Source organism: Terrapene carolina, unplaced genomic scaffold (assembly GCF_002925995.2).
Source record: "Terrapene carolina triunguis isolate 2854851 unplaced genomic scaffold, T_m_triunguis-2.0 Scaffold131, whole genome shotgun sequence".
Classification (NCBI taxonomy): Eukaryota; Metazoa; Chordata; order Testudines; family Emydidae; genus Terrapene; species Terrapene triunguis.
The window spans coordinates 9,495,610-9,522,289 of record NW_020664482.1 but is presented as its reverse complement, the minus strand read 5'-3'; the positions used below and the strand labels follow the sequence as shown (position 1 = coordinate 9,522,289).

The 26,680-nt window shown below is 43.0% G+C and overlaps 1 protein-coding gene across 2 annotated transcripts in view; it reads right to left on the bottom strand.

The window, feature by feature from the left end:
• Window positions 1–26,680, bottom strand: part of AFF2 (AF4/FMR2 family member 2) — a 394,994-nt gene that overhangs the window by 177,236 nt on the left and 191,078 nt on the right. For both annotated transcript variants that reach the window (XM_026652958.1, XM_026652959.1), the window contains one exon: window positions 298–342. In XM_026652958.1, coding sequence (XP_026508743.1) covers window positions 298–342 — 45 coding nt within the window. The remainder of the gene's footprint in view (window positions 1–297; window positions 343–26,680) is intronic.

Sequence of the window (26,680 nt, the reverse complement as noted above, 5' to 3'; positions counted from 1 at the left end):
TTCCACTAGTGTACACAGCATCTATACTAAGGGTCAATGCCACCGTAGTTAGGCTGACATAGGCTCTGTAGTGTAGACATAGCTTTGGAAGAGGAGAAATGAGGGTATGTAGAACTGGCCCCAACAGAGGTCATATTTTGGGCCTAGCAAACCTTGACAGCGTCTCTTTAATTTTGTACTCACTAGTATAGTGTTATTTAAATATAATATTGTGAACTCTGTATAGCTTACTGAACAAAGATGAGACACCAGAACTATAATTAGAAGATGATATAGGAGCAAAAGGATTAAACTCACCCGTAATATTTCTTCCACACAGCTGGAGTCATTGGGAAGGCTAACCTAGGTTTTTAAAAAAAAAAAGTCAGTCAGTCACAGAATGCAAAGTTTATTGGTTAAAAGCAACCAGGGAAGTAAATAGATCTATTAAACCACAGCTAACAAGAAAATGCCCCATTATTTGAAATACGCTTCATCCAGTGATCATTACCAACAGAATTTGCCAATTGAAATTAACCTAAATCAGTAGAAAGATGCATCTCTACCGTCTCTTAAAGATATTTTTGTAAGTGTTTTGCTACAAACAGTTGTTTAGAAAGAATCTAGTACCCTGATTTCCCCACAGTTAAAAATGGGCACTAAAATTGCTGGAAACTTTTATAAATGATGAAGATATCAACCGCTACTCCAATATTCAGATTTCAGTGAGAACGCAGGGTATATTTTAACTTACAACATGCCACAATTTAGGGCAAAGGTGATAACAGTTAAGAGTAAACTGTTATCATCAAGCATCTTATTGTACAGCTTCATACACTAACAGCCCAGACAAATTTTAAACCCTAAACACGTACTATAGAAAAAAAACTGGTTAGATTCTAATACTAGTTGCTGATTCCTCAGTCTCTGACTTCCTGGGCCTGTTACAGGTTAAATATCCTCTAAAGACTGAAAAGCACACAGGAATCCATCTTGAGAGTTTTGAGAGATCTTCCGTGCCTCTTAAAAATATGCATTACATCTACACACAGGCACACACAGACAAATAGATGCTCGTAAAATCTTGCAATTTAGCAAGCTAGTTCTTTAAACATTACTGATGCTATTTGCTGTAATTCCCCATTCTAAATGTAGAAAACAGCACAAATACCCTAAATACTGCAAATAAATATATGAGCAATAACTGTCAGGATTTTAAGAGCACTTGGTGTGTGTGTGTATGTACATTTGTCAACAGTTAAGTTGTATGCATATACAATAGGTTTTTATTATGGCTATCTTGTATGGGTACACTAGATTCGGGGGAACGTGCACAATGAACCCAGTCCCCACGCACGCTGCAGCCACAATGTGAGGGGATATTTTCAAAGGTGCCCTTGGAGCCTTTGAAAAAAAATCTCATCCTTGGTTACTAGAGCTTGGTTAGGGGAAGCCAATCCATGGCCATGCCTCTTTCCCTCCATCCCCACCCACATCAGCACATGCTGTAGAGCTTTGGTTGGGACAGCCACTAAGTGTGTGTTCCTCCTCATTCTCGAATCTTGATGCAGGCATGAAGTTTAAATGAATAGAAGTATAGAAATTAGAAACAGAAATGACCTATTAGGTCATCTAGTATGTCTTCTGCAGGATTCTTTCCCTATAGTCGCTTCTAGTGCTTTAGCGAGTCTAGTTCGAAAAGTCTCAGGCAAGGAGGCTTCCACATTTCCTTTGAAAGACTATTCGACACCTTATTGATCTCACTGTCAGGACATTTCCCCTGACAAACAGGCTATATTTTCCCATTTTTCATTTCATCCTATCATTTCTATGGATAACTTCCTCCATCACTCTAAATAATTCATATCCCTCCATAGTATTTACATCATTCATATACATCTGTACACCGTTATGCTCCATCTTACTCCTCATGTATATTATATATTTGACTCTTATAATCTTGCCTAATAGGTCATTCCCTCCACCCTCTCTCATCGTTTTGTTGCTCTTTTCTGAACTCCCTCTGATTTGTCAATATCTAGGTAATGAAGTGCCCAGAAGTGAACATGACAAACGTGGCTCCTACTATTAACTTTACCCACCTCAACAGCCACTATTGTCGGATCTACACGTCAGAACATTTGGGTTAAGAAAAATATCCCCTTCTTCTTACATTCTACCTAACTAAAGTCTAGCTCACAATCCCGGGGGGCGGGGGGGGGAACCTTTACTCCACCGAAGCCAATGGAAATTTTGCCATTGACTTCAGGGAGCCTGGATTTCCACACCAGGTGTCTTTGAAAGCTTCACCTGAATATTGTATAACTTCTGTTTCACACACCTCTGCCCTAACCCCTCTCCTTTCACTTCTTCCATGCTTTTTCCTCTTGACACCTTCTAACTTCTTCGCTCACCTTCACTTTTTGCCTTCTTTTCTATACCATGAACAGCTTTCCAGCTAACAAATCCCGGGACCTCTCCCTATTCAAATTCACCTCCCCAGTTAAACCTTCCAGTTTCAATGACCACCCACCACTAACTTTTGAATTCCAGTGCGCAGCAATTTCCCATTTGCGTCCTTGGGACTGTTAGTCTTTTGGGGCAAAGTGCCTCTTCCTTATTTGACATAGTTCTCCTAATGCACAGCACTATGTAAGCTTACATTGCTTAAGAAATAATAATACAAATACACAATTTTAGTTTAGTAAAAATCTATTATATTATTCTGTAATCACAACCTCCTTCTGCTGGCAACACTCACTAATAGCTCTAAATGATCATACATCAGTTTTGTTTTAATGACTTGACAGAACTTTTGTTCCCTTTGGCATTGCTTTGTTTAGAATCATGGGTATTAAGGTAACACATGATGTCAAAGTGCTGTGATTGTCATACAGGGAGAGCCAAGCAGGAACAGGCACAAAGTGGCAAACATTTAGATTAATGCAAAACATTAAAAGAATAATTATTACAACAGGGATATCATAGAGAAGATCAATGTAAGACTTTCTGTACATTATTATTAATGGATTTTTAAAAGAAGGAGGCCATTTTTTCTAAATTCATGTGGTTGCCCCACATTCTAAGGCTCTGTCTACACTACCACTTATGTCAGTATAAATTATGTTGCTCAGGGGTGTGAATAAGCCACCCCCCTGACCGACATAAGTTACACCGACCAAAGCAACAGGGTGGACAGCATTATGTTGGTGGGAGAGCTTCTCCTGCTGCTCGTTGGGGGTGGATTAACTAAGTTGATGAAAGAGCTGTCTTCCATCAGGTGAGAGTGGCTACACTAGAGAGTTTACAGCAGTGTAGCTGCTTCAGTGCATAGCTTCAGTGACTTGAAAAGCACAGATCTGTCAGATACTGAGTCTATCCTGAAAAAAACTTTCCAACTGTGAATCAGAAATTGAAGATTAATTGTCCATTCAGCTAACACAGAGGTGGGCCAACTATGGCCCACGGGACCCTCCTGCCCGGCTCCTGAGCTCCTGGCCTGGGAGGCTAGCCCCCGGCCCCTCCCCCGCTGTTCCCCCTCTCCCGCAGCCTCAGTTCATTCTGCTGCCGACGTAATGCTCTGGGCGGCAGGGCTGCGAGCTCTTGGGGCAGTGCAGCTGCAGAGCCGCGGCCTGACCTGGTCTCTGTGCTGCGCGGTGGCATGGCTGGTTCCAGCCGGGCGGCGCAGCTGCCTGTCCTGGTGCTCTGGGAGGCGCGGCTGTAGCGCGGCCAGCCACCGGTGCTCCAGGCAGCGCGGTAAGGGGGCAGGGAGCAGGGGGGGTTGGATAGAGGGCTGGGGAGTTCGGGGTGGTGGTCAGGAGGCGGGGGTGTGGATAGGGGCAGGGCGGTCAGAGGGCGGGGAACGGGGGGTTGAATGGGGGCAGGGGTCCCCAGGGGGCAGTCAGGAAGGAGAAGAGGGATTGGATGGGGTGGCGGGGGGGCAGTCAGGGGCCGGGGTTCTGGGGGCAGTCAGGGGACAGGGAGAAGGGGTGGTTGGATGGGGCAGGGGTCACTGGGGGGCAGTCAGGAATGAGAGGAGGGGTTGGATGGGGCGGGGGTTCCGGGGGCTGTCAGGGGACAGGGGGGGTTGGATGGGGCAGGAGTCCCGGGGGGGGGCGCCAGGGGGCGAGAAGCAGGAGGGGTCAGATGGGGGCGGGGCCGGGCCACACTTAGCTGTTTGGAGAGGCAGAGTCTCCGCTAACCGGCCCTCCATACAATTTTGGAAACCCGATGTGGGCCTCTGGCCAAAAAGTTTGCCCACCCCTGAGCTGACCAGTGCAAGTGGCATTGCACAGCACACTACAGGATCCGTGCAGATATCCATCAGGCCAGAGACAAATATGGCTAATACAGTATTTGTAGCCTACATAAATATTAGTGCTGTAGGGAATTATTATTAGAATTTACATGAAAATTTCATTGACACTGGACATCCCATATAAAATACCACTATTCTCCTAATCTATAGAAAATCAAGTGGTCTGAGTGCTACAAGGTGATTTTTTTTTAAAGCTTTCATCAGTAGTCACATTTTAAAAAGAAACACTTTGAGGTTAGATTTGTACATACTTTTTGGACCTGTCTACCTCAGCGAACAACATGATCTAACTTAACAGGATGGATCGATTCTAGGAATTATGTTTTGTTAAAACCAAGTGCTTGCTGGTCACGTCATGAGCTCTTTTCTCATTCTGCAGTGTATTCATGAACTTCTGATTGAAGAACAGTTAATATTACATAAGCTGCAGACATAAGTCCTGAGGATACTGTAACTTCAATCAAATCGAAAAGATTTCACAAGTTACATGGTGCACTGAATTCCTCTTCCAATTTCATTTTAATCCGGTGAAACGCCTTTGCATCAAAAGATTTTGTGTTTATTTTAAAATATTGCTTCCAGGGGGGAAAAGGAGGTCATATGGTCAAAATATTCAACCTAAAAAAGCAGTATCACAAGTGAAAAAGCATAACTTAAATGATGTGGAACCTAAGGGTTTAACGTATGACTTGGTTGGCCCCATGTTAAACTCTGGGAAGGAGGCATGAGGAATATTAGAATGTAGGGGAAATAGTTTTAATGTTATGCAAATCAAATGACAGTGAGTGACCTGTTATAATAGCTGATGATTAATGTTGATACAACCTTCCATTTATTCATTCAGCAATTCCTTGGCCACCCTCTTGTCTTGAACTATTTATAACTTGCATGAGCTCAGATTTTGTTTATGCTACATAGGAAAATTGTGTAAAATGCCTTTCCCATGTAATTTACATCAGATTGGTGTTTATCAATATGAAAGTTTCAAAGGAGAAGACACTTTTTTGAAATGCCATATTGGGAAAGGAGTGGAATTGGCATTAAGAACTCGGCTAAGAACTAAAAACTTCCAACAAACTTCTGGGAAGTAGACAGCGCATATTAGTATAGTCCTGAAAATTCAGAATCAAGTTGGTAGACAGTATCAGACTATGGATAATCTCTTTGGTACGACTAAAGGATTGTATTTTCATTAGGATAAACTGTTCTTGAACAATTCCTCTGACTTTACTGGTGCACAACTGGCATTCAACAAGTAACACCTTTCCTATCTCTGTCATATTGGAAACAAACGTGTCATGTTAAATGCAAATAGGATCCCATTCTTCACTTGTGTTTGAGCACCAATAAACTCACATATCAACGGATCTACTTCCAATGTCATACCCTTTATCTAGGAACCCATTGTGGACTCTAGAGAGATTAAGCTAATGCTACTGTTTACTTCTGTGGACATAAATTGATTTTTCACTTACTTGCATGAAAACATCCTGTACACGTGCCTTGATCGATCGTTTTGAGCGTGCACTACAGGGTGATAAGAGGAAAACTCTTATAAAACCAGGAATGGCAACGACAGGACCCTTAGTACCTGCCTAATTCTATGAATGCCTTCAATTCCTCCAATGTCTCTTGTGGTGAATACCGTGTGGGAAGTGGGTCAGTCTGTACTAACAATTGCAAAGTTCCCATATATGGTGAAAGAAGAGGCTTCCCGCCATTAGAATCCAACCGTTAGCACGCATTCAACCAAACTCACCCAGGCTGCCAGTATGATGGATTTGTTAAACAGCTTTCAGCCAAAACACCCGTCTGGATGTGTTTTGAAGATTACATAACAATGAAGATAAACCGGCAGAAGTAGGGGTTAATACGGATGAATAGTGCACTTCAGATGTCATGTCCTCCAGTCATCATAGCATTCTTGTTGCTCATCTCTGTATTTTATCCGGTTTGGCTATATCCTGACTAAACTGTGAGGACCAGACACAGTACTTCAGCGGCAATTGCATGAGGGCTATTTCCCCCTTATATTTACATGCAAGAGCAGTTTTGCCCATTTCTGCAATGGTGTTGCACTGCAGTTAGTCTTCCACGTACAGTCATCCCTAAGCCTCTTTCATACTCATTTCTTTCTAGATGGCAGTTTATCCCTCAGTCAGTATCTGTGCTATTTATTTTCTCTCCTGAGGTGGATTGCTCTATATTTATGTGTAGTGAATTTTATGGCATTGCATACACCCCACTGGTCTAATGTCCCCTGGTCGCCGTCCAATCCAGTCTTCCTGTCTGTTTCCAATTTCACTAAGATTTTGTCCCAAAAGGGACATTCATGTCAAAGATGCCCGAAATAAACGTCAGGCTAATTTCAATAGCTGGGATTTTTCTGGATTTTCCTTACTACCTTTAGTGCAAACAGGTTAAAACAGGTGCAGTAAATGAACAAGAAGTGAATATTACTGCTTGGTGCTATTTCCTTCATGAGGTTATCACCAATATATTTTAGGACTATGTCTTTGGGGTCTTCGGGAACCTGAATGGAGCCAAAATAGTGGTGTTCAAATAAATCCAAATAAAGCTGACTCTCCTGGTATTCAGACATGTGTTATTATGTCTCAGGGTTAAATCCTCAGAGAGCCATTTATGGGTCCAAATTCATATACATACTCTGCCTTCTCAGAGTACCTCCAATCATGCAGGAGCTAAAATACAACGAGAAGACTAGATTTCACAAACATCTCCCTGGGGCATTCAAAAGTCTGTGAAAAATACATATAAATACAATATAAAAACAAACAAACAATTTCATGCCTGCAGCACAAATAGAACAGCAGCCCCTTACATACATGTTGCACTATGGAGAAGTTATGCCAGTTTCTAAAGTTACTAAAGAATCTGAACAGGTTGCAATTACTGAACCAAATTCTAACCTCAGTTCACCGGTGCAGCCACACCTGAAGTCAGTGTGGTTGTGGCAGGGTAAGTTAGAGAAGAATGTAGCCTCTTTTCATGCACAAAGTGAGTTAACTAGGAAAACAATTCTCAGACCTGACTGTAGGCCTATTTAAACCAATACAATGACTCCCACTGAATTCAATGGGCTCCTGAAAAGCCCCTAGTTCAGATGCCAAAGCTGTCAACCTCAGGTAACTTTAATTTCCTACACAGAGCGAATGAGCCTAATATGCTCATCTCCAATCATTGCCTCTATCAGCTAAATAAAATGACAAGGTCCGTGCATATATATAAAAGAATAGCCCAAAATTCCAAAGGAATTACATGTTATTTATGGACACTGATTGAAATAGTTTGGAAGTTCAGCAGCATGATAATACCAGATCAATCAACATACCAGCACACTGCCCAGCCTTAATCCAGTAGGCATTTGTAAAACTTACAGCAATTTTACTTGCACTCCAACCCCCAGCCTTGAGCCCCCTCCCACACCTCAACCCCCTCCCAGAGCCCACACCACACACTCCCTCCCACACCCCAACCCCCTGCTCTAGCCCTGAGCCCCATCCCACACCCCAAACCCTCATCCCCGGCCCCACACCAGAGCCTGCACTCCCAGCTGGAGCCCTCACTTCCCCCCCCTGCACCCTAGCCCCCACCCCAGCCATCAGACCCCTCCACACCCCAAACTCCTCATCTTCAGCCCCACATCAGAGCCTGCACCCCCAGCCGGAGCCCTCACCCCCCCATACTCCAACCTTCTGCCCCAGCCCGGTGAAAATTAATGAATGTGGGGGAGAGTGAGCGACGAAGGGAGGGAGGGATGCTCTGCGCGGTGTCCCCGCCCCGAGCCATGGCTCTGCAGCTCTCATTGGCTGAGAACCACGGCCAATGGGAACTGTGGGGGTGGTGCCTGTGGACAAGGGCAGCCTGCAGAGCCCCCTGGCTGTCTCTGTGCCTAGGGGCCACAGGGACAAACTGGCCGCTTCCGGGAGCCACCTGAGGTAAGCGCTGCCCAGAGCCTGCACCCCAATCCCCAGCCCTGAGCCCCCTCCTGCACCCAAATTCCCTCCCAGAACCCACACCCCAACCCCCTGCTTTAGCACTCAGCCCCATCCCGCACCCCAAAACCTTCATCCCCAGCCCCACACCAGAGCCTGCACCCCCAGCCGGAGCCCTCAGCCCCCACCGCACCCCAGCCATCAGCCCCCTCCACACCCCAAACTCCTCATCCTCAGCCCCAGCCCAGAGCCTGCACCCCATGCTGGAACCCGGCAACTTAATGGGGAACTGCTCCAAATTCAGGCATCAATCTAGAAAACCTGGTCTTACCCTTCTTAAATATTAAAACACTTCTGATGATCGGAACCGCCACTGGATGACACTTATCACACCTACGTGGTGCGGAAGTAGCCCTTTTTTTGACGGTGTATAACAAAGAAATCTGAAATTGAATGGGATCTTTTTACTACCTCCCTGTTAGTTACGTTTGTAATTAAAATGTGCTGATCTATTAATACCAAGGGACACGGCTAAATGTATTCCGTGCAGAAGTCATACTTTTCTTGAGCTCCTGAAATCTTTTAGATCTGTGTGTGTCCTTACAGTATGTGTGCTTTAACTGCTCGCTCAAATGAGAAGGTATCTAAGAATAACTCACTTCCATTCGATTTATAAATCACATTAATTAATTCTACATCTCCAGCGGTGTGGAGACCAAATTCTAATGCAAGATCTAATTAAAGAAAAGAAAAGGGGGGAAAAGCCCAAACACTAGAATTGAAACAGAGAAGTAACTGTTTAGCCTCAAATTAATGAGACGCTATACTAAGCAAGAATGTCCATAAATCCCTAATGAGGATTTTAAACACATTAAAACTTCCTCATACAAAGTGTTTGCCTTCCTTTTATCCAACAACAAATAAGCCAATAATTTTCTGCCTCTAAATGACACTATTAACTGTCATGGCATGTTTTATTTGACAAACCCTCCATTCAAATACAGTAAAACCAATTAATTTGCCTGCTGTGAAATGTGTTTCTTGATAGCTTTTATGTGATTTTTCTTCTCAAAGAAATGTAAATAGGAGGTCAATGTAGGTGCCTGATTTTGCTTAAAAATATGCCACAATAGCTATAGATTGTCTAGTTAGTTTGCATTTCAAATGAATTGAAAGATAACCTCCATTTTCAGGTCATCAATCACATAATGGCCTCCTGATAAGTAAACAGTTACAGATTAATAGTTTTATTACTAGGAAAATGGTCACATATTTGAGATGTGATAGTTGCAAAATTACCACTTCATTCTCTTATAAGTAATGGTTTGCAGTCACACTGCTTAGCCTCTCTGACTTTGTTATCAACCTAGCTACCACCATATCTTCCCAGCCAATGTCATTCAAAAAAAAATGCACCCTAGATCTTTGTGCCGAGGAAACTGTTCTTTAAAATTGGAGTTCAATTCCAATGCTTTTATCTGAAAACATGACAAGGTGTTCGCTTTTTGTTGCTGTTGTCGTCGTTGTCAGAAAAATCGATAGAACAAATAAAAGATATTTCTGGGATTTTAAGGTTCCCATGGGACTTACTTAATAGATGCAATTAGGGTAGAAAGGCAACACCATGTTACCTCTGCCCCACAATTAAGGCCTATCTGAATCTCTCAGCTCTCCCAAGGCCGTGTCACTTAGGAAGATCAGTCTGCAAAAAGTACACACTTGACACCGTGCACTTCAGAAAAGTGCTTGCTGCTTTCAATCCTTGCCCACTATGTGAACTATATTGCATTGTAAATAGAAGGCAAAATAGAGGATAATGCATGGCACACTATGGTTTATGAGGCCTAACTGAATGCCAATTAATCTTTACAACACATGTACAGTTCCATCAGCCCATGTATTGCATCATGGTTACATAGACTATGGTTTATTTACCTTAAAATGGAAACACAAAGAAAAAAAAACAGGAAGGAAAAGGAAATAAATAAAATGAAGATGCATACCACTGCTGAATTTTGACATCAGAGCCCACTTATTTAAATGGGTGCTAAAAATGACCACCAGAACAAGGTAATTTATGTATCACACCACTGACAGCTGATTTTCAAACCTGCACTCTCCTGCACGTGCATATTTCTTATTGCAATAAGCAAACAAGCTGCAAACTAACTCTGAAGAGATCTGCCAAGTCCTTTTGGCACAAGCAAGGTGTGTTCATGGAAAGCAGGACTACGACAAATCAAAGACAGCGGAAATGCTTTACAACTCTATTAGCAGCGAGCTTAATCTCTGTTCCATATCATACCAGATTGTCCTTTGAGCTGCAATCACTATTAATATCAGTGGAAGTTTCTGGTAGAATGATGTGGCCCTTTGCTACTTGGTTGGAATTTTTTTATATACGTATTTATTTACTTTCAAAGGAATACGTAAATTAACAAAATCTGTCTTCTCTGCTCTTTAAACAGATTCCTAATTAACAGTTAAGATATTCAGTTGAAGCACTTCTGACAAGTGTCTTAAAGTGATCGTCTCCCTGATCAACAGAAGTAACGACGGCATGCTCCTCTCAAACTCTCAGCTAATAAAAACGCAGGCATAAAAGACTTAAAAATATTTAAGTGAAAATGCTGTTTTACAGACAGTCAAATACCTGCATACTAATTCTGTGGTGGACTTTAAAATTCCTCGGTCAGACTCTTTTTCTCCATTAGAGGTGGGTAAAACAGATGTAACTCCATTGAAATCAATGGAGATAGGAGAGTATGAAACTGATGTAAGCTTAATCAGAATCAGAATTGAGCTCCATAATCAAAGTCTGGACTGAGCTCCAAATGCAGCCGTCCGGGATTAATTTGGTTGATAGTATCTAAATGAAAACATATTTAGAAATGATTGTTTTAAAAAGATCTGAGATGATCTCTCACAAGAACAACTTTTACATCTATCTCCTAATCGAGACTTTGGATTGGGCTAAAACCAGTTGACATCATTTCACTTGCGACCTTTTCAACTGTCAAAGCAGACAGATTTTTATCCTACAAGATTCAAGCCAAAGCCTCAAAGGTGCAGTGCCAGAGCATTAATCCATTTCACTAGACAGTCATTGAAATTATAATTCAAAGTTCAACTTACTTTAGCATTTTCTGCTGAAATACTTTTGGCAGCCCAGGGCAGAAAGTCGAAATCTGGTTTCCAGTGGAGACCATTTCCAATGGTTTCTAAATGTTGGCAGCGAAAATTCCTTATTGTCAAAGAAATCAGCAGATGCCGGCTTCCATTAATTTACTTTCTGTGACTGCTGCTCATTTCAAGAAACCTTTCTTTACCTAAGGATGCTGACCTGCTGCTGGACCCCATCAGAAACAGACAAGAAGAGACACTGATATATTAGGAGACTGGGGACACTTCAGGGAAATTTCCTACAGCAGCATTGGCAGATTCCACTACCTCCATTTATTCTGACTGATGCCATAAGCAGAAAAACAAGCTTTGTAGAGAAGACTCATAGCTGGAAACTGTAAAAGCTCCAAACTCAAGATAAATAAACCTACCCATATGTATTACACTATCAAGAGCAATGCAAGAGTCTACAGAATCAGTCGGAGGCCTTTCCTCTTCGCAAGCAGCTTGTCATAAAAGCAAGGGGGACTTTTGGATCTGAAATAACATCTCTATTTAAACTAGCCAATTGGCAGCAAATCCTTTGTTATAACTCCTTTGGGTGGCCCAGAGGTCTTTGGGTAAGAAGTCACTAATAAATAACGATGTGTCATTAATTCATTTATCTCCATCTAAGTAAACACCTATGTGTACTTGTAAGACATGTTTCATTAAATCTGAAGTGTCTTCTTTCTTCATTTTACAGGTGATGCTGGCAAATAATGCATGGCATCTTGTCCTCATTTCACAAGGGCTCTTTTTTCTTTAAACGGCAGCTAACACTGATTATGCAATAACATGCTAGTCTGTCAACATTTTCAAGACCACAATTTTATCTGCTCTACAAATTATACTCCATCCCGATCTGTTCAAAGTTCCTTAAATCCCAAATGCAGAGATATTGGTCCCTTAATTCAAAACAATGAGAACAACACTGCGATGACGTACGAGCAAGGGAGAGAAAATGGAAATATGGAAACAGGGACAATAAGAGGTAAATATTCAGCATGACGCATGGGGGGTTTAGTCATGGGATTCCCATTAACATTAATGGGAGCTGAACAGTTATGTCACTACACAATGCACTGAAGGTTTACCATGAAGACTGCATTATCTAGGTGAGTGCCGTGTTTCATTGAGAAGAAGGGATCTAATGTCTCTCTTCTCAGGGACAGACTGTTAATGGAAGCAGAAAAGTGGTAAGTATTATGGATCACACACCTCACCTATAAGAAATGCACCTCGGAAAAATCTGGATTGCAACATTCCAAAGGGACATCAGGAAGTTACTAGTCATCTTCCTACATCCTTAGGAAGCATTTTCTTGGCACGTACAGTTTCTGTCTCCTGAGGTTGGTGTTAAAACCCCTTTCTGCAGCATAACCAGCTTGCTTTGCCTCATACTTGTGTATGTGCATGTGCGCCTCTCCCTCCCTCTTTTATTCCTTTTCTTTTTAGATCTTACTGCCCAGGAAGAGCCAATGATCTAGAGACTGTTGCCAACTTTGTTTCCTATGTGCAGCATAAACCTTAAACTGTAGTTCCACATGCATCTCACATGCATCACTCTTCCTTTGGATTCAAGTTTCTGAGCTATTCCCTTCGATCTATAGTTTACCATGCTATATTTGACCCACATATATTGTCTTTGATCCAAAGTGCAACTCCTTCTCACATCCTTGGCTCAAGGGCACACTAAGTCCTTTAATAGGTAGTATGTAAGGAGACACAAAGTTCTTTTTTTTTTTTCATTTTAAGAACTTGCTGATGTAAAATATTACTAAATAATTATGGAACAAGAGAAATGGGAGGAGATTTTGGGCCTACAGGCTGGCTTTGCCACTGAATTGTTATGTGACCTCAAGGAAATCACTTGAATTTTCCGTGCCTTGGTTTCTCCATCTGTAAAATAGAGTGAATAGCATTTATCTACCTTATGGGGGGTAGGGGTGGGTGGAGATTGGGTTTGAGGCTTACTCCATTCAAGTGCTCTAAGACCCTACGATGGAAGGTACTACATAGGAGTGACATGCATCTATGAGGCTGTACACAAATGGAGATACCTGAGTGGCTGGAAACATCAGTCCTCAGTAAATGGTCTGACCTCCCTCCCTCCCCCATTGTTTCCATTTTATAACTGAAATCAAGCCCGACAGACTGAGCATTGCAGGGGAATAACGGCTGTTTCGAGATGAGTTTGCAGCCTCATGCCCCACATCACACCCAGAAATGCAATGCTGCCCTGCCTTTGTTCTTAAACACAAAAGGCCTCCAAGCACCTGTCTGCTGGCTGAACTAACAAGCCTGTGAGCTCCTTGTCAGCACGCCACTATCATCCAGGGAGGTCTCTTTTTAAACGCACACATTTTAGTTATGTGGCAGCTAAACACAAAACATGCAGGGTAGCTTAATCTGGAGTTTACCAAGCAAAGCAAGGCAGGTCATATTAGGCACATATCTTGACTGCGTGTCAGTGACAGAAACGGAGAAAGCACACACAAAAAAAGACCAAATTGGGGACAGTCTTCTGTCACATGATCTACTCCCTCCTTTTGATTAGAAGGCTGCAGGCAGCAGACACTACCTTTCTATGCAGTCCTGGGACTAGGCTAACATAAGAACGGTCATACAGGGTCAGACCAAAGGTCCATCTCCTCATATCATAACCTTCTGCACAATCAACACTAGCAAGCACTGGCAGTCCTGCACAGGACCTGCAACCCATGGGCCAACCTGAGTTTCCACTGTGAAAGAAGAACTGGAGGGAGAGTAAACTCACCACCAGATACTTCTCCTACTACAGCTCATTGATAGTCCTGTCTGCTAGCCTGGTCACCTAAGCACAAGAGTGGGAGCCAGGAACTCCTGAGTTCTAGAGCTCCCTCTGACGCTTAAGACGTACCCACTCGGCCTTAGCAGTGGGATGCGAGACTCAATTTCCCTTCCACTTACAACTCAGAAGCCTCCCTGGAGAGCTAGATGGTCTCATTCCAATGCAAATAAATTAATGTTTGCAAATTACTATTAAATTCCATGAAATGAAATGAAGAGACCCGTAGAAAAGAACAAACTGCCAAATTCTGATTGGCTGGTACAAAATAAGTAGCCTTGTTTTAATTGGCTGAAAGGAAAAAGCTGTCATGTCCCGAAGGGCTGACAAGGAGAAACTGTTGGCATAATGATGCCTTCCCAGGTGATGAAGCTCCAAGACTTAATTCCATGTGTCAGTGCAAGATAACACAGTCTCATATGCATATGATCTCATCAGCCCTTCAGGAGACAGGATTTTACTTGACATTTTGTAATATTAGTTTGGAGACTTTCTTAATATGTTTGAAAAATACACAAACAAGAAAAAGCAGTCTATTAAGCCAGAGACCACTTACAGGACTAGCCAGTCATTATAATCACAGTAATAGTATTATTAATTCCAGTGTAAAAATAGATAAATGACCAATAGTATTTGCATTATGCCACTAATATATGCACATCCTTCTGTCTCTCTCGCAGGTGTTCTCACATGTGTACATAGGTATGTGTTTTATATATCTATACTCGTGTGTGTGTGTGAAGATGATAGATAGTCAGTTTACCTAACATCTACCAGCTTGAGGACTAAGCCTATGAGGCTGAAAAATATCTGGATTGCTTCAGCCACGCTTGCCAAAGTGTCCTTCCTGGACCCTGTCTGTGGTCTCCACCTTTCATATCAACTTCTGTCTCTGATGAATTTTTAGTTTCTTCCCTCCAGGCCCTCTGGCTTCTATAAAAAGAGAACGACCATTCTCTCTCCCATTCAAGAGCTTCTTGGCTACTCAAAAGGAGAGTGAGTCTCTGCTACTTTACCACTTCCCCGTTCTTTTGGGTTCTGCAAATCGGCTAAGGTGAAAGGGACCCACCCTCATCTCTCCCTACTTGGGATGTCTCTGTTATCTACCTCCATCCCTTCCCAAAGCTCTGTTGTTTAAGTTCTCCTCCCCAGTGAGTAGCTCAATGCACGCCTCTCCTGTTACTCAGAGCTTTCCCAAGCAGCAGCAGAGTGAAACTGACCCGATTCTTGTCAGTTTCATGGCTGCCCACAGGATTCTGAACAGGGTAGTGAAAACTGACAAAGACACTGGTTCATTGCCATTCTGCTATCGCTTGGGGCAGCTGCAAAAACCCAGGCTCGGAGCTGAGCATCTACAGGCAGGAAGAGAGCTGTGCATCAGTTCATACTGGGTTCATGTACCAAAGGTTTTCTTTACAACTGTAGGCTTGGGCCCTATTCTCAGTTATGCTAAGGCATTCTGGCAGCATGAAGGGGGCTTACTGGAGGTATTAACTCCCTCTTGAGAACACTGCTATAGAGGGAGTGTTCCTGGCTACTGTATGGCCCACCCCTCCTCCCATCATTGGGAGCGTGGTTGGAGTGCACCGCTCTAGAGCTGTTCTCGGCTGCCCAGGGCTCACAGTTCAAACTTGCACTGGGGGCCAAGTAGGCCTCTGCCCAGTCCCACAACATGGGGAGCACAAAGGTGGCTTAAAGCCTGCTATGTCCTGCTAGGACCCAAATGTGGGACCAGAGCAACTGACAATTGGGCCTTTTTAAAAAAAAAAAAAAAAACGTGCAAGCTTAGCTTCTGCAGTGCTTGATGGCACTCACACCATCACAAGCTCCCTATCCCCCCCCAGGCAAGTGGAATTTTCAAGCCCTCGGTAGACAGATATGTCCTTGTGTGTATAATGTCATATATATATATATAAGCTAACACTTTGTAAGATTATACTCCTTACACACCCAAACTGATAATAAATTATTCCCATAACTGATATTACTCTAAGAAAACAATTAGGATGCACATAAAGGCACAAGCTATAAAATAGGATGTAAATCAGTATTTAAAAAAACAAGTAAAAATGAAGCTGTTTACTCCTAGAGGATCTACACTGCTCTAACATTACAGCAATAGCCTCCAGTAGTGAATTTGCTGCAGGAAGTAACTGAGAGCAGTTCAGCAGATGAAACAAAGAGGACCTAATTACCATGCGAAGCACAACATCCTTCAGATGTGATGAGAAACGTGACTGCATGAAAAACTGGTCCTGGGGAAATTTCAAAATATGACCACCCAAGCATAAAAGAAGAGAGCGGTGAAAGCCAGGAAAACTGAAATACAAAGCTCCAGCTTTTCTATGCATAGAATGTTAGTTTAAACATATGCACAGAGATTGATATATATATTATATTATATATTATATTGATATATTATATTATATATAAGAGAGAGAGAGAACTGTTTGTGGGTTGAAAGGTATAGAGTTATATATAATCTTTCAACAGACACAGTTCTGTATTCATAAAATTTTGCAGAAATTACTGGTACTTTTTTCCATCCAGCTTCTTAAAGAACGAACAAACAAACCTTTAACCGACCGTCCTGGAAACTCAGAGCTAATCCTTTCATCTTTATCACGCTTGGTCATTTAATATTCATCTCTGCCTACAATTCTACAGTTTGAATGTAAATATTTTATGAATTGCAGGGTGTAGATTGTTTGGGGTTTTTAAGATAAGGAACACACTAGTTATACACTGACATTTTCTTGGGGTGACAGGTTGGGGAAGACTCTGGGCTTGATTCACCTTTGTAGGTGCAGGAAGCAAGATGCTCAAGCAGGGATTCAGTCTATGGTGGCAGTAATGTCCTGGTAACCCTGCCACTCTCCTCCGGGATAGGGCTGGCTTTAACCATGGCCGGGACTCCCTAAGAGCCAGTAAAGGCTTCCCAGAAGATGTGCTGATCCCTCCACAGCTAGCATCACCCACTTTATCGAACAGAGATTGCAGGGGGCTCATACCACTGACTGCTGCGACAGATGGATTTGCCACCGCTAGGGCAGCACTCTGTGTTCCACCAGTGAAGCAAATCAGGACCACCGGCAGCACACGGCACACACCAAAGATGCGTTGAGGTGCTACACTCAGACGTGTACATGCAGCATTCTGAGAAACACGCGTCATACTGTTTCGTAAATTTGATTGACCGATGCAACGTCATGCCCTGACGAGATTACAACTGCTAAATTTTGGCATCACCTTAGCACCTTTTTTGCTAGCGAACCAGACCAAAATAGATGTAAATGTATTCATGTATTCCCCAGGCCTGGGGCGGGGGAGGGGATGCTAATGATGTATCTTGAAAGGGTTCTGTTATGCTGCTTAAACTGTGCAAGAACTGAGAAATGGAGTTTGCAAATTCCTCTGAACAGATCAATACTGCTCTCCAGCTCAAGATTCCCTTTATGGATGACAGTCACTCACTGCAGCGATTAGGGGTTCTACATCTTTTAATCACTACGAACATGACAACTACACCTTATCTAAAGCCCTGTGATTTACAGGAATTGATGCCGTATTGTAAGTGTGTTAGTGCCATGAGGGCTTTGGGGTGTAACCCAAATAACGTGAATTTAAAATCTTATTGTGGCTGTAACTTAAACTGACAAAGAAAATAGGAAATTCGAGTGCAGTGCTGATTTTAACCCAACAGCCTTTCTGCCCTGCTTCCCTCTAATCTCTCCTTCCTCCGTGTGTATTCCCCCCCTCCCAGCAACAAGCCATACCATAAGGAAACTGAATGCAGATGCAGCTACTGAACCTAAAAAGAGGAGGGACCTCTGAGAAGGCAGGAAAGGGTTGTCACATGTATATACTGACAGCTAAGTCCCTAAGAAGGCGGCGTTGGGCATAACATCCTTCTCCTCTTGCCCTATATTAGCTCCTGCTAATGTGAAGCGGGGCGGAGGGCACCAGTTTGGAAGGCATCAGCCTTATTTGAATTTTCTGGATTGTTACCAGTTTGTATTACCGTGGATAGTTTGCAAAAGCTTTCTCCTTTTTATTCAGTAGAAAACAATATTTCAAGCTCTGGAAGTGAGAGGTGGTGTCAGCTAGTGGATGGGACTGAGAGGAGTTGGGGTCTAGCGAGTCCTGCATTCTGGCTGTGTCACTGACTCAGTGAGCAGCTTTGCAAAAAATCACATCAACTCTTTTATTTCTCTATATTTCTAAGTGTGGTTACAACATGTCTGAGGCCAAATTCTGGCCCGAGCTAACCCCACTTGGGTCACTGGGTTTACACTGGGTATAACTCAGGGCAGAACTTGGCCTGTTATTTGTAGGGAGGTGTGAACCAGTTCAGGTTAGTAAAAACTGACTTGAATCATTGCCCAAATATTGGATGATCCAGTAATGAACATTTATTGGGGACCAGAAAAGGTTGGGTGGCTTCGCTGTATGGACCAGACCAGACCATGCCCCGGCGTGGTGATGCCTGTCTAAGTTCCACAAGCGTCCCCTCACAGAATTTCCTCTGGACTCTTCCATCCCAGAGGAGGAAGGGTTTGGTCCTTGCAGAAGAAAACAGAAGCCCAGCCCATAAACTCCACAAGTACCCTGGAATCTCAGTGATGAGTCCGTCCCTCCACATGGAAGCTCTGTGTCCACACAATAGTTCTGGCCTCAATGAGGAGCTACATTTCCAGGGACTCCCCTGGCACATTTCTTTTGTGATGGAGGATGCCCAGAAATGTAATACTGGGAAGAGGAGGCGATGGTGTTGGTCCCTGTCCACTCTGGTCATCCCTTGGTATGCCCACTGCCTGCCTCTGCCCTCACTATGGGTCTCCAAGCCCGTGAAGCACCATCCGCAGGTCCAGGAGAAGGTAGGTGTGTTGCTGAGGCAGAGGCTGACCCCCCACTTTTCTGCATGGGAAGAAAGAGATCCCTGTTTTCAATGCCACATGGAGCATTTGGCTTCTTTGCGCTCTTAGCTCTCCCAGCTCTCCTAGTGGAGAGTTTAAAAATCCTGGCCCTATTTTTCTCTTCAGATGTCCCTATTTATAGCTTTGGAATGTTGGCAAATATGCCTCTGGCACCAGATCCGGCACACCTCGCATTCATCCAAGCAGCGGGCAGGCCTGGCACAGCCTCTAGCAGTGCTTTAAATACAAACAATAGGCCCAAAGAGACCAATGCTCATTTGTGACACGAGGGAGTGGGGTGGGGGTTGCAGTGCTGCCAGAGAGAAGGAGTAAAACCAAACCTGAGGGAGAGGGGTAAAGGGAAGATCACTTTTGGAGGGGAGGGGGAGTAATATCTGACAAAGAAATGAACGAGGCAGAAAGGGAGAGCCAGGATAAGAACATAAGAATGGCCATACTGGGTCAGACCAAAGCACACAGTTATCCAACCCAGTATCCTGTCTGCCGACCGTGGCCAATGCCAGGCACCCCAGAGGGAGTGAACCTAACAGGTAACGATCAAGTGATCTCTCTCCTGCCATCCATCTCCACCCTCTGACAAACAGAGGCTAGGGACACCATTCCTTACCCATCCTGGCTAATAGCCATTAATGGACTTAACCTCCATGAATTTATCTAGTTCTCTTTTAAACCCTGTTATAGTCCTAGCCTTCACAACCTCCTCACACAAGGAGTTCCATAAGTTGACTGTGTGCTGTGTGAAGAAGAACCTCCTTTTATTTGTTTTAAACCTGTTGCCCATTAATTTCATTTGGTGGCCCCTAGTAGTAACTAGTAGATAGTAACTATGGGCTTGATGCAGGGATCACCGAGTGAAACCCTGTGGTCTGTGTTATGCAGGTCAGACTCGATGACCGTGGTCTTGCCTGGCCTTACAATCTGTTAATCTATAACTGTGAAGAGGGAAGTGGGGTTCTAACTGGGCAGAGCCCAATGCCCTTGTGGGGAAGAACAGGGTTTGTTGTTACTGGAGATTGCCAATGCCTCCACTGTGCAAGAGACCTGCATGCTTCCTCCATTGCTCAAGATGTTATGTCTTGATATTGACAAGCTAGCCAGCGATCAGCTAGTTTGGGGGCTTCTCCTTGTGAGTAAGGTTACGGAGAGCATTGTGGTGAGGTAACTCACTGCACGCAGCTGCCTCAAAGCTCCTTGACCCTGGTCAGACTGGGTGTAGAACTGGCGTTGTTGCATTGGTTGATGGGCTCAGCCTAGTGGGGAACCACATGAGTTGACTGACCTGTATATTTAGCTTGGTAACACTTCGAGAGTTGGCAGGGTGCTCAGAGTGGGTGTGTGGGTGCTGCCTATTGTTCTAAATCCAAAGCCAATAAATAAACCACATCTTTTTAAAAATAGACATTTTGTTTCTTTGAAGCCCGGAAGACCACACGGCCTATTGAGTTGCACTTCTAGAATAAGTGCTATCTAGTCACCGCTGCATGAATGGCACAAGTGCCACTACAGTGCTTTGGCAGACTAATTTCAAGGGCTGTTGTGTTACAGGGATGCTTTTCTGTTTGCTATCACAACACTACTTCACTGCAGTTTGACTAAAAAACCAGGTACACCCTCCAAGGCAGTATGCTGTGACCCTGATGGATTAGCATACTCTCCCGTCCTGTCATCTCTGTGCTCTATTGTCAAGTACCAACTGTGCCTCCAGGCAAAGATTTAGGAAACTTGTTTTAGGCAGCTGCTGTATCCTTTCCAAGACAGATCTTCTGCTTCTTTATATAGTGCCCCAGAATAACCAACTGTTGTTATTACAGTAAAATAGTGCTGGTTCTAATTACAGTAGTATTACGGATGTATCTTCCTATTAGAGTTTCTTTTGTCACTGGTTCTTTTGTATATTTATTTGCTCAAAACATAATATTGGAACTCAGAGGCAGCGTGGTGTTTTCACTGAGCCGCTGTTCTCTTTTCAGCCTGTTTTACAGCTTGGTTGACAAAGGCAGAGTTGATCATATATCTTGTCCACAAACAGTTCTCAACTCAGACCTTGGAACCCACTCTTAAAGGGAGTTGTTCTTGTTACTTTCAGTGGGTTAACTCTCCCACAACAATCTCAAGGCGTCCAATCCAAAGCCCATCGAAGTCAGACCTAGCCCAAAGGCCATTTACCACTATTCCTGATCATCAGCAGGCCACGTTAGAAAACTCAGGTGGATATTTTAGTACAACCAGGCAGGGGGGCTGGAACAATTTGTATAGTGGGGGTGCTGAGAGCCATTGAACCAAACTGTAAACCCCATCTATAATGGTAACCACTTCAAACTAGGGGGTGCTGCAGCACCCCCCGCATCCCTAGTTCCTATGCTTCATCTTCAAGGAGATGCCCGGGACTTAAAACGTAGTAAGACAACAAAATTACTATCTGTGCTGTCCCTCCTGGTCAGTTCTCTGATTGGTGCCAGAGGGGGAAATTGTAGCTGCCTTCCCACAGCCCAGGCCAGTGGGTGAATAAACAATTTAATGTTCCTATACAGTCAGTCAATTAACCTTTAAGGACACAGTGACTCATATATTAAAAGGGAAAAGTGACTATGTCAACCTAAATAGGAAAATACACAGCTGTGAAAAGCAGACTGTACTCCACAGGTGACAACAGCAACAGTACACCACCACAAGATATCAGCTAATCACACTAATCGTGTCAGTGACCCATTAGGCAACTAGGCATATTTTTAGGAGCCTAGTAGTATCAGGTTGTAGCCTTTAATACTTGAGACAAGCCATCTGAAAATAAAGAAGAAGCTGGATGATTCATCCTAGACACAGTGATCCCATACAGTTTGAGTACATGCCCTCTAAATTACTAGGATTATCACTATCATTTGTTGAGATTAAACGTGAAAGTCGTCTTTTTGCTTTGTTTTGGACCACTCCAATGGAATGCGTAGAGGAGTAAAAGGAAGCCTTAAGAGAATTAAGGACACTGAAGGTTTGCCTCATGTTTTGACTAGTTTCCCTTCAGACTGTGCCTCTAGATTAGGATACTCATCATATATTCAGACATAAGTCAATTAGTCAATTAGGCAATAACGTGCCATCGCTGGTAAAATGAGGGTCCGGCTGGAGAATCTTGCCTGTATGCTCGGGGTTCTACTGATCGCCATATTTGGGGTCGGGAAGGAATTTTCCTCCAGGGTAGATTGGCAGAGGCCCTGGAGGTTTTTCGCCTTCCTCCGCAGCATAGGGCAGGGGTCGCAAGCTGGAGGATTCTCTGCGACTTGAGGTCTTTAAATCACGATCTGGAGACTTCAACAGCTGAGTTAAGGGAAAGTGGGTGGGTCAGCTTCTGTGGCCTGCATCATGCGGGAGGTCAGACTAGATGACCATAATGGTCCCTTCTGACCTTAAAGTCTATGAGTCTATGAGTCTATAAGAACTGGGTGCTCAGAACAAACCAGGCCACCATATAATTTAGGCCATTCTCTGAAACACTTCCTCGGCAAATGACGTCCTGTTGCCAACCATAGAAATAGTGTGAAACACTGGTTTCATTCCTAGGATAGACGGAAAGTGTGAAGGCATGGTAGTTCCAATATCGCAGACATGTAGGATGGAGGCACCTACAGACTGAGGGACTAGAGAGGACATGTGGTTTTCTCCAGGTTGGTCAGAGAAAGCGGTGGAATCAGAAATTGAATCCAGCGGGCAGAACCTCGGTTTAAAATGTCATAGCTCCATTGACTTCAGGATCTTCCCCCAGGAGTCCTGCATTCCAGTCCTTCTCTCTTACTGTTCGAGATCAATGTCACTTACAGGTTAGGTTTTTTTTTTTGTCAGACTCAGATTGCTTCTTTGCACACCCCTGAGATCAAATCAATTGCTTTCCACTCCAACCACCTGACCAAAGTAATTCTAAAGGGACAGAAAGCAGAAACTCAGATAAAAGAAAGGACAACATTTTTCACTGTTATCTGTTTGTTGAACATGATAAACAAGGAATGAAGGCTGAAATAAGGATCACTCTTAATAATTCAGGTTTACTTAAGAACAATGATTTTAAATGCTCCCTTTGTCTTGGTTTATGAGATTGGGGAGATGAGTTTAGATGGAAGATGAACCTGCCAGTCTCCACAACAAGAGCACTTATCACAGAAATCCCACTTCCCTGATAATATCTAGGAAAACTATTATTTTGGAACATGATTGCATTTTTCAGCTACCTCAATACCATTTTTACTGTTCTGCTGCATGAAAAATCACCTAACCTGTTGGAATGAATTTCTTGACCCACACATAGCCACATTAAAGGGTGTAATTTAATGCAATCTAACTAAATTAGCACCAATTAGACGGGCTAAATTAAAGGGCATGTCACTAATAAATTTTATGCTAAACATATTACTGATAATAAGCTCACTAAAACTTGCATAATGAAATAAAGTATTCTTTTTAACACTGTTCAGTCTAAATATGAATATATAAAAGTCATGAAGTAATGAGATACAGTATGCTAATTCCCAGCTGGCTTTCAGGATGACATCACAGCAATATGCTAATGCAGTGATCAGTGTGGTGTTTAAAAACAACGGACTGAATCCTGCAGTCAAACACAGACTCAGGCCAAATTCCTCTTGAAATCCATGGCCCTAATCCTGCAAACACTTATGCACATGGGTAGTTCCTCTGAACAAAGTGAGCTTGCTCATACACATACATTTATCCTCCTGCCACCGCGTTTGCTTAGGGAGCTTTGCTTGAGGACTGACTACAGGATGTGTCTGGACTTGCACTAAAATCATTTTAGAATGTTTTCATTGAAGTCTTTTTCTAAGGAATATTTTTAAAACACCAACTCATAAAATAATGACTGAACCGACAGTGTGTGACATTTTACATACCCTTTGTAAGTGTCACTTGCAGAAGTATCCCGTGCATTGAAAGACTTAAGGGCTGATGTCCGTATCCATATGTAGTCACGCCTTTAAAAATGTTTGGGTTGATGGAAGGTCGGTGACTTGGGCCAGAGCTTATTTTTCAAGAACCAGTTGGTCTAATAATTGCTACATATGGTTGTCCGCATTCTAAGTGTGCTCGATAAGCACTGGGCAGACGTTGGAAAGGTGCAAATGAGCCATCTGTGACTCCCTGATCCTGGGATTACTTATCCTCAAAGTTGCTCAGAAAACATGCTGGATGCCAATGGCTCCCAAGGGCTGTTCTGGCAGCCAGGGACTCTCAGAGCACAGGGCTTCTGGCCACTCCCCCTGCACTGGGGGCTGGAGGCAATATAAAGCCACTATGCTGGCTCTGTGCCACCCAGTGAATCCCCCACACCAGTCCTCGGCTGGATAGATCGGCAGAAGCCTGGCACAAAGAGATCAAAAGCCTGGTGGAGAATCTGGGGCCATCTCTCCAATTATCTATCAGATATTGGCAAATAAAGTAAATGGTTATAGGTAGAATGATAGCAACATCTGTATTAAGATTGACTAATAATAATAATACCCATACTAAGATTGTGCTTTGATAGCACCTTTTTCTGCATTCAAATATTAATTAGGGTCCTTATTCACATAAATAATCCTTACTCACACAGGTAGTCTCACTGAATTGAACAAACGTAAGTGTTTAAATAACTGTTAGCAGGAGCATGCCCTTATCCCACAATTCCCCTCCTTCACCCTTTCTAAAAGGCAAAAAATACTTCTCTCAGCAAGAATGCAGCCACTGTTTTAACAGGGCAGAACATAAGAACATAAGAATGGCCCTACTGGCTCAGACCAAGGGTCTAGCCCAGTATCCTGTCTTCTGACAGTGGCCAGTCCCAGGTGCCCCAGAGGGAATGAACAGAACAGGTAATCATCAAGTGATCCATCCCCTATCACTCATTCCCAGCTTCTGGCAAACAGAGACTAGGGACACCATTCCTGCCCATCCTAGCTAATAGTCACTAATGGACCTATCCTCCATGAATTTATCTAGTTCTTTTTTGAACCCTGTTATGGTCTTTGCCTTCACAACATCCTCTGGCAAGGAGTTCCACAGGTTGACTGTGCGTTGTGTGAAGAAATACTTCCTTTTATTTGTTTTAAACCTGCTGCCTGTTAAAACAAATAAAAGGGCAACACTTGAACACCAGTGGAAGGCCCTAATCCTGCAAAGTTCTCCACTAGCATTGCCCCTTGCATAGTTCCAATGGTAATTTTAACTGACCTCAGTTACATTCTGTACAGATGCAGGGATCTGCACTATGGGATCCCGATGCACGTTTGGGGCCTACTGCAGAAAGAAGAGCATGATGTCCAATTGAAACTAGAGAGGGAATTTAGGTAGGCCAGATGTAACCATCTTAACTAGAAATTGAACAGGCTGTTGGAGTTGACACTCATGCTCTTAAGAAAAGTGCCAGAGGAGATTTTACACAGTTCTACATCTCATCAGAAAAGTACAGGGTACAGAATACAATTTTTAATAAATACATTACCCCCCCCCAAAAAAAAATTGGAAAGGATTTCCTGGAATCCTTCCAAGCCATAAAATAATAACGTAATTAGGTTGTATAGCATACATTAAAAATCCTCTTTAAAAGTGCTAAGTGAACGTGCAAACTAGGCCCTTTCTGCTTTCATATCTCAGCTGTTCAAAACTGTTTTCAAAATATCTACATCAACCATATTATGTCTAAAACAACATGCCAAATTTTTAATCAAAGCCACCTTTTCTTTTTACTTGTACGACAGTAACTTGGCACCTGAAATTGGTAAACTTCTGTACACGCATATTTTTCTACTTGAATAATTGAAAAATAGCTGAGCCAACCTGGTGTGCAATTTGGGAAAAAATGTTGACTTTTAGTTAAAAAAAAAAAAGTGGATGCCAATTTTTTTGTTTTTAATAATCAAGTTCTAAATTCCAGAGTTTAAGCATTTTGTCACTTTCACTCTGAGCCAGATCCTCAGTGGGTATACATTGGCTTAGCTTTATTGATTTCAATGGAGCTTTGCTGATTTAAAGCATCTGAGGATTTGGCCCCATATTTCAAAGAGCCCTAAACGCATCAATATCATTCTGTAACACTGTCTGTGGCTGCGCATTGTGCTGCACAGAACTCAGCAGTCAAAGTTGCCAGTCAGCTCAGCGTTCTTAATAAATCTAAGGCAGCCTTCTAAATACACTTCTTCAATTTAATTTCAAAAACAATACATGAATGATTTATTCTTTTAAAAAATTATCAGTTTGGTTCATTAACCTATAACTGTACAAAAGCAGGAGTCAATTACATTGCCACATCAGATGTGTGTAAAGATAATTACCCTGAAAAGAAGATGTAAAGATGTCCATAAAGGCAGTGAAATGTGACCTATTAAATCGAGCTGTAGCCTATTATGGGTCAAAAAACACATTTGTAGGGCCAACAGTCTCATGGCTATAGCCAATCTAGCATGAATTCTGCAGGTGTCTTTTTAAATCTGTCCTTTCGGTTTCTGTTTTTACACTCTCC